This window comes from Rhagoletis zephyria, unplaced genomic scaffold (genome assembly GCF_001687245.7).
Source record: "Rhagoletis zephyria isolate East Lansing unplaced genomic scaffold, Rhagoletis_zephyria_1.1 Rzeph_scaffold_00672, whole genome shotgun sequence".
NCBI lineage: Eukaryota > Metazoa > Arthropoda > Insecta > Diptera > Tephritidae > Rhagoletis > Rhagoletis zephyria.
This window is the reverse complement of record NW_016157756.1, coordinates 200,531-209,528: the sequence shown is the minus strand read 5'-3', so window position 1 is coordinate 209,528 and position 8,998 is coordinate 200,531. Positions and strand designations below refer to the sequence as shown.

At 42.0% G+C, this 8,998-nt stretch overlaps 2 protein-coding genes across 2 annotated transcripts; one reads left to right on the top strand and one right to left on the bottom strand.

Annotated features, from left to right (window-relative positions):
- The first annotated feature begins 457 nt into the window (after positions 1–457).
- Positions 458–1,622, top strand: LOC108360983 (uncharacterized). Its single transcript, XM_017613491.1, has 2 exons — positions 458–1,267; positions 1,341–1,622. Exons 1-2 carry the CDS (start codon positions 458–460, stop codon positions 1,620–1,622), a joined length of 1,092 nt encoding a protein of 363 aa, XP_017468980.1.
- A 1,221-nt stretch (positions 1,623–2,843) lies between these two features.
- Positions 2,844–7,769, bottom strand: LOC108360982 (uncharacterized). The gene is made up of 3 exons (XM_017613490.1): positions 7,034–7,769; positions 6,581–6,942; positions 2,844–6,530 (listed from the first exon to the last, which is right to left on the bottom strand). The coding sequence occupies exons 1-3, from the start codon at positions 7,767–7,769 to the stop codon at positions 2,844–2,846; spliced, it is 4,785 nt and encodes a 1,594-aa protein (XP_017468979.1).
- Between the last annotated feature and the right edge of the window lie 1,229 nt (positions 7,770–8,998).

Sequence of the window (8,998 nt, the reverse complement as noted above, 5' to 3'; positions counted from 1 at the left end):
TCGAAAACCCAATGAGTCATATACCCAAGCATGATGTTACTGTTTTTGGTGTGTCTACTGATTTAACTGATCTTAATTTACCAACCCATCTGGATATCTTGAGATATTATTTTTACTTAAGCGAACGTGCTAAAACAGAACAAAAAAAGTTTTCCCATAAATCATTCACTATTCAAGTACAAGATAAGATGATTGGAATTTGGGAAAAACTTGGTATGGAAATAATGCTGAAAAGAGTGTATTTAATAAATTGAATAAATTGCTTGACAAGTATCAAGAGCAAATCAAGAGAAGAAACAACACCCAACAATTTACAGAGTATGTAAAATCTCTGTAAACAATTTTTTACATTGGAACATGTAAATGCGATTTGAAGGCAGCTCCATGTGCATGCGGCTGGGTTCCCGAACGCCTCAAAGAGTTCATGCACGATCAACATAATCAGAGAAGACTAACAATGGATGCATTTGTGATGGAAACTGAAGAGCAAGGAGCAACGTCTATGTCATCAATGCCAACATACCAAGATCCCGATGATTCAACATACGCACCGCCACCGGTTCAAGAAGATATGGATAGAAGCACAAGTTCACAATACACAGAGAGATACGATTGTTTTAACTTTGCCTTGGTATGTGACAGATTTGGTGTGCCTGACAGAGTAGCATCAGCATTGGGAACCGCTCTTTTGCAATATTTTAAAATTAAAGATAAGCATGGGAAACCTCTCATCATGGATAAATCGAAAGTTCGCAGAGAAAAAGAGAAATGCAGACAAGAAGTGCTTCGCAAACGGTTAGATGATACCAATTTGTTAGCGTTTTCATTCGATGGCAGAAAAGATGATACTTTAACGATAGATAAAATTGATGAGAAGTATCATACTAGGATGGTAAAAGAACCTCATCTTGTTATTTTGAGAGAACCCAATTCTGAATTGATTGGTTACGTAAGACTGGAACATGAAACCGCTGAATACAAAACAACCAAATTAAATGGTTTTTTCAACGATAAAAATATATCACTGGATGCATTAATTGGAATATGCACTGACGGTGAGCCAACAAACACTGGCCCACACGGTGGAATTATACGACGATTCGAATTGCTGTTAAAAAGACCATTGCATTGGTTCGTTTGCCTTCTACACTTCAACGAACTTCCGTTTCGGCATTTGTTTGAAGCTTTGGATAAATCAACCAGCACTGGACCAAGATCGGCAACCGGAAAACTGAGCCGTCAAATCGAAACTTGTGAAACTCTTCCGGTAAGTTATTGCTATCACTCATTTATTATAATTGTCACCCATTTTTAATTATTTTATTATTATATATTTTCAGGTGGTGGACGGCTTCCAGAAAATTGAGTTGCAAAATATGCCCCCTGCTCCAGAAAAAATTGAATTTTCCACCGATTCGAAGTACTTATACGACATGGCCCATGCAATTTCTAGCGGCGTGGTTCCGGTGGATCTGGCTAACATCAAACCAGGGAAAATTGTACATTCTCGGTGGCTCACCAAGGCCGCTAGATTATTGCGATTATATGTGACAACGGAAAATCCAGATGCAAATTTAAGAATTCTGGTTGAATTTATAATTAAATTATACCGGAAAATGTAGAGGCTGTTATGGCGACGACATTCGAGAGCCGTGCGAATTGCCCAGACTTGAAAGTAAAAAAGACTTCAAACAATAATTTTTTTTAGTTTCTTTTCTATAACTCACTTAAATTAATTTTTTCATTTACATATGTTCTGACTAAATAAATTTCTTAAGAGAAAAAATAGATATTATTATAAATAAATAATAAATATTATTATAAATAAATAAATAAAAATAAAGAAAAAACATAGCCATTTAGCTGATTTTTTCATGTAAAGGCCAAAAATAGTGATTTTTTGCAATGATTGTATGGGGAACCCCCCAGGAGAGTTCCAGGGGGTGTGCCACTGGCATAGGTGGATCANCGTCCAAAGTTAGTGGGGGTCGGTCATACATTTGGACTCGATTGGAGCACTCTAAATGGGTCAAAGTGGGATTTTTCAAAATTTGCCCCTACCCAAAAGTTCGACCCAAATTGGGGGACATCAGAATTCGTTTTAGAGGTATGGTTCCTTCGGCAAAGTTTCTTATTTTGATCCCTAGAATACGATTTTCACAGAGCAATGAGCGATTTTTAAATCGACCCGCCCTAATGCGCAGTGTTCCATGGCCCCTATTTATCGGAGAAAACATTTCTGGATTTAACGAAGTCATATCCTTCAAATCGGTCCATGTTTTATTAAAAAGGGATTAAAAAGATTTATTCTGGTGGACTTATATACTTATATATGTATAGCGTAGCGTATGCGTTAGACTCTAACGTATATATATTTATAGGTATAGCGGAGCGTATGCGAAATGTTCCACGACCCCTATTTATCGAACAAAACATTTCTGGATTTGACGAAGTTATAACTGTATAATCAAGAGCGTTTTCTTGATGCGTAAAATTTACTTTAAAATTGCGGGGGTGAAAACCTTGAAATTAAAACACCGACCGTGTAGTTTCGCTGTCCAAATTCAACTGTTTTATTATTCAAAAACATTAGTTCCATCAAGCTATGGTAAATGTAGCACAAAGCATGAGATAAAAACTAAGAAATAAAGAGAATGTACATACATATATATATGTGCATAAGAGTAAAGCTTAACTCTTTGATTACAATGTAAAAATCCATAGCTATGTTATTTAAATATATGAATATGACCCAAATGGAAAGTGCTGAGATACACACATATCTATGTACATATGTGCGTCCGACCCAACATCCCGGCCCCGTTGAAAGTATTTGGCAACTTTCAAGATACTGGTAACAAAGCCAACTTGTGTATGGGTCGGCGAATTACTCCTCTTGCGGTACGAACATCAGCAACGCGTACACGGTCGTCCTTACCAGGTATAACTGATTCGATACGACCCAGCACCCAACATTGAGGTGGTAAGTTATCATCATGCACGAAAACCATTTGGCCTACGGTTACTTTAGTTGACGACTTGGTCCAGTTGTTACGCACCTGAAGCTCGTTTATGTATTCCTGTGACCAGCGACGCCAAAGCTGTTGTTTAATCGAGCTTACTCGTCGCCAATGTTCTGAAAGATCCAACTCCACGACTGGGGTTTCAGGCATTGCACGCATTGCATCTCCGATTAGGAAATGGCCTGGTGTGAGTGCAGCCAGGTCATTCGGGTCCGACGAGAGCGGAGACAAGGGACGGGAGTTTAAAATCGCCTCTATTTCTGCAGTTACAGTGGTTAGCTCTTCGAATGTGAGTCGGGCATTCATTAAAGTACGGTTGAGCAACCCCTTGACACTCTTGACTGCTGACTCCCACAGGCCGCCAAAATGGGGGGCCCTGGGAGGGATGAAATGAAATTTTATGAACTCATTTAAACAAAATTTATTGATGGAGTGGATCGTTTCTTCATTGAATAAAAATTGCTTGAGTGCCTCCAATTTGTTGTTGGCTCCTTTGAAGTTGGTAGCATTATCACAAAAGATGTCGGACGGAAGTCCGCGTCTGGCTACCAAGCGCTTCAAGGCCGCAATGAAGGCTTCGGTTGACAAATCGGACACCACTTCAACATGCACCGCCTTCGTGGCAAAACATATAAAGATGGCGATATAGCTTTTGTAAGGCACTTTTCCGCGGATACGTAGGTACGTGTTAACCGGGCCACAAAAATCCACACCGCATCTTGAGAATGGTCTCGATGGCGTAAGGCGCTCGACAGGTAGGTGACCCATTATTTGTCTCTCCAGGGTTGGTCGATAGCGAACACAGTGAACACATGAGCGGACGACCCGCCGTGCTACTTCTCGTGCATTGACAATCCAGAATCGTAGACGGATAAGGCCAACTAATGCCTTTGGGCCCGCATGGTAGTTCTGCCTGTGAACAAATTGTACATATCGTCGAACAAATTCATCTTTACCTGGGAGTAATATCGGATGTTTCTGGGTGTATTGAACGTTTGCCAACTCCAAGCGACCTCCAACCTTAAGCAGCATAAATCCTTCAGTCACCTGTAAAAAGGGATTTAAAAATTTAAGGTGGCCGCTGACCTCTCTTCCTTTGCGAAGTGCTTGGATGTCATCGGTGAAGTATTTGGTCTGCAAATTCCAAATAATACAATGCATGGCACGTAGTAGTTCTTGTGGCGAGGGAGATGGTGTATCGAAAGAACACAATTTTCTGCTTATGTAACTAAAACGAAGCATCCAGGCTACGATTAGCAAACAACGGCTATGCGAGCTGATGTTGTAGATAACTTCGAGTAGATAGTTGGTAACGCTAGTAACAGCAAATGCCGATTTGCGTTTTTCCGAATCAACAATATTTTGGTCAATATCACCCGGCCTTTGTGTTGGCCACTCGTCTTGGTGTTGTAGCAAATAAGCAGGACCCTCGAACCACATAGACTGATTTAGCTCATCCACCGAACATCCCCTTGATAATAGGTCGGCGGGGTTACAGCGCGTTGGAACATATTTCCAATGACAGCTGGAAGTTTGCTCCTGTATTTCAGATATTCGGTTTCCGACGAACGTGGACAGTGTGGCGGAGTGTTGCTGAATCCAGAATAGCACGATTTGCGAGTCACTCCACAAGAACGTCGAATACTTGTGGTCAGCAAAGTTCACTTTGATTTTGGCAAAAAGTTGTGCCAGCAAATGGGCGCCGCACAATTCCAATTTCGGAAGCGATAGTTTTCTAGTTGGTGCAACTCTTGATTTCGATGTAACTAGATTCACCTTAACCTTACCATCAGCGCTGACCGTACGTGCGTAGATGCAACATCCATAGGCCCTGATGGATGCATCGCAGAAACCGTGCAACTGAAGGCTCCCAGCATTTGGTTGTAGGCAAAATCGTGGTATCTTAAGCAGCTCCAACGACGAAAGTGATGAGAGAAACGAAATCCATGCAGTGTGGATGTTATGTGGAACTGACTCATCCCACTGCAGCCTAAGTAGCCACAGTTCTTGCAGAATAATTTTTGCTACTATGATGACAGGTGACACTAATCCCAACGGATCGAATAGAGATGAAGCCACTGACAGTATTGAACGTTTAGAGACAACGTTAAATGTCTGCTTAGGCACAAGTGAAAACATAAAAACGTCTTCTTGTTGATTCCATCTTAACCCCAGAGTGCTAGTTATAGCTTTGTCGTCCAGATTTAGCTCTTTGATGGTGCAATCATCGACAAACTCGATGTAGTTTGAATGCCATTTTGCAAGTTCAAATCTACCACGACGAAGTACTTCGGTAACTTCTGTTTTGATTTCACGAAGAGTATCAATAGTATTTGCTCCACAAATGAAGTCATCTACATAAAAGCACGATTTTATGGCCTCGGCACCGATTTTAAACTTATCCAAGTATTGATCAGCCAAATATGACATACTACGTATGGCAAGATATGGAGCAGCAGCGGTCCCGTAAGTGACTGTATTGAGTTCATAAGTGCAAAGCGGTTCATTGGGTGTATTTCTCCAGAGTATATACTGAAACTGCCGGTCCTTATCATCAACAACAACCTGTCTGAACATTTTGACAATATCGGCAGTAATCGCGTAGCGATACAATCGAAAACGAAGGAGAAGCGTGTATAGCTCGAGCTGTATGGTTGGTCCGACCATCAATAAGTCGTTAAGTGACTTCTGTGACGTAGTCTGGCAGGAGGCATCGAAGACAACCCGTAACTTTGTCGACGTACTGTTTGGCTTAAATACACAGTGGTGGGGTATATAAAAATGAGGCACATTCATCTTCGGCGTACTCACCAAGCTCATATGGCCCAAACGTTGGAACTCTACCATGAAGTCTATGTATTGTCGCTTAATATCTGGTGTGCGGCTCAAGCGACGTTCAAGAGCTTCAAAGCGTCTGCGGGCGGTTTCATATGACCGACCTAGCAAACAAGGATTATCCTTGAATGGAAGACGAACTACAATTCGACCATCGTTTTGTCGGCGAACAGTGGTGATGAAGATTTCCTCACATTTGCGTTGCTCTGGAGTGTAGGTATCAGCTGGTGTCCTAACATCTTCGATACGCCATAGGCGCTCTACGTTCTGGTTTATGGATTCGTCCAGCGATAGTGCATAGCTGTGCGGTGTTGTAGATCTTGCATCACAACGACCGGAAACAACCCATCCCAGGAGGGTCTTCTGCAGCACAGGCAAATTAGGACCAAGTTTCACTTGCCCAACAGATAGGATATCAAAAAATGCTTCGGTTCCAAGGAGTAGGTCAATGCGGCGCGACTTGTTGAAGTTTTCGTCAGCCAATAGCGTATTCTTGGGTAGATTCCATGATGAAATGTCGATTTCCGATTCTGGATGATAGGCAATGTGCGATGTGACACAGAAATCGAGTGGCAATTCCAATTCGACAAAGCGTGATTTGATTGTGGTAGACGTGCGATGCTTAACCTGAGTTTGGGACTCCCCAATGCTGCGAATTTCCAAGTTGCTTCTCTTACGGGTAAACGAAGTGTTTGTGCGAACTTATCAGATATAAAATTTACCTGGGAGCAGGAGTCCAGTAGAGCGCGGCCAATTCTGTAACGACCTGTAGCATCCTTAACCTGTACCAACTCAGTGGCTAGTATAATTCGATTCAAACAAGTGTCCGTGTGTGTATGAACAACGGCATCTGAACTCTGCTGTATCATCGTTATGGGCTGTGATGCCACCGGAAGCTGTGTTATTAGCATCACGATGTAACAGCGTGTGATGTGGACGAGTGCACGTTCGGCATCTGTGCCTTGAGGGACACTTCGCAGCCTGATGACCTTTACCGAGACAGTTAATGCAGAGCCCCAAACGTTTTGCAGTATCGTAGCGTTGATTAAGCGTATTTCCAATAAGTTGAGGGCACCTAAAGGTTCTGTGTTCGGTATTTGAGCAAACGTGACAGGCTTGTGGTGTACAGTTGAAGGTCAACCCTTGTCGTTGCGGTTTTTGGTTGCGTGGTTTACTCACTGATTGTTGACTCATAGTAGCATCCATGCTGGGCTTACCTATAGATTCTAGGTATTGGCAACGTCGTTCAACGACGCTAATGCAAGATGTCCATGTCGGAAGATCTCGGAAGTCTAAAAACTCATTCCATTTCTTCCTGGTGTCCTGATCGACTTTGTCCATCACTATCGAGATGAGCATAGCCTGAGCAATTTGCGACTCAGAACCCAGTGACAGTAACGAGTTGTACAGGGCTGATGCATTGTCAATGAGACTACGCAGATGTTGCGCATTCGATTTGGAAACATTCGGCAAGCTGAATAAGGAATTTATATTATCCAAAAAGACGAGCGTGGGGTTGTCATAGCGAGCTTTAAGACGTTCGAGCGCTTTCGGATAATTTTCAGAAGAGATCTGAAATGCCTTCACAGTTTCTAAGGCCGCTCCCTTCAAACAATTAAGCAGTTGGTTGAACTTCTCGATAGAAGACAAGCTAGGTTGACTATCAATGACTTGCTTAAATGACGTTACGAAGTTTTTGTAGTCGGAGTACTTGCCATCAAACGTAGGAAGTGCCAGTCGTGGTAGCTTCATGGATGTTGAATGAGAAACGCAGGGCGAAGCATCGGCCACGGTTGTATTGTGGGCGTCCGCGCCCAATTGCTCTTTAATGCAAACCTTAATAGCGACGTATGTGTCTTCGATTTCACTTCTGGTGTCCCGCTGGGCTTCGTCTGGATCCATCTTCTCCATTTCGGTCTGCACTGTCATTACCTGCTTGAAGTAGGCTTCTAAAATAGACAAACGACAGTTTAGTTCAGCTGACGAGACTCCAAGTTTTGTATCAACTGTGCTGCGAATGCGGGTTATGTTCCGACGGACGCTGCTGCTTAAGAGCTTCTAAGTTGGCCATTTTGGTGATGCAAATTAAGAATTAATTGTGGTTTGATTTTAATACATAAGTTCCGCAACTCGAAAATCAGCTGCTGTATAATTCGTGGCGAATAAACGTTCTTATGCAGAAGTGCTAACTGCATGAATACCCTCAATGTATGTATGTAAAACACTGCTATGTTTTTGTGCCTTAGTACAAAGGAATGTAGCGGTAGGCTATGGCCAAATTGAACAACGAGTGATGCGACGATGTACAAATGTGTATGGTTTCTATGCGAAATATTTGCCCTATGCAAAGTTGTGGTGGCGTGATTTCAATCACCGCTATCGCCAATGACAATACCCTCGGACTGCACGACCAACAATAACGACTTCTTTACGAAGTGGCGCGATAATACCGTCCCGCTAACAACAACGCTCCTATAGCGTAGTGGGTGATAACGACAGCGCTCCTGTAGCGATGCCTGGAGAACAATAGAGAATAGCAGTGCGGTTCTGGCAGGCTTTATACATGTGCAAATGAATGTATACTAGTTGTACATATTTATGTACAATGAGCGATGACTGGTCGCCCAGTGTTTTAATATACAAACACTGGCCTGCAATTTTGTAAATGCAGCTAACGATGTCCCGTGCCAAGTGTTTGGAGACAATGTACTGGCGTGGTATGCAAAGAAAGCGCTCTGGGAAACAGCTCCTTGCGATCTCGAATGCAATTTCGAAAATGCACGGGATTTTAATTTCAATAGAATCACGGGCCCCACGTTGGGCGCCAAAATGTATAATCAAGAGCGTTTTCTTGATGCGTAAAATTTACTTTAAAATTGCGGGGGTGAAAACCTTGAAATTAAAACACCGACCGTGTAGTTTCGCTGTCCAAATTCAACTGTTTTATTATTCAAAAACATTAGTTCCATCAAGCTATGGTAAATGTAGCACAAAGCATGAGATAAAAACTAAGAAATAAAGAGAATGTACATACATATATATATGTGCATAAGAGTAAAGCTTAACTCTTTGATTACAATGTAAAAATCCATAGCTATGTTATTTAAATATATGAATATGACCCAAATGGAAAGTGCTGA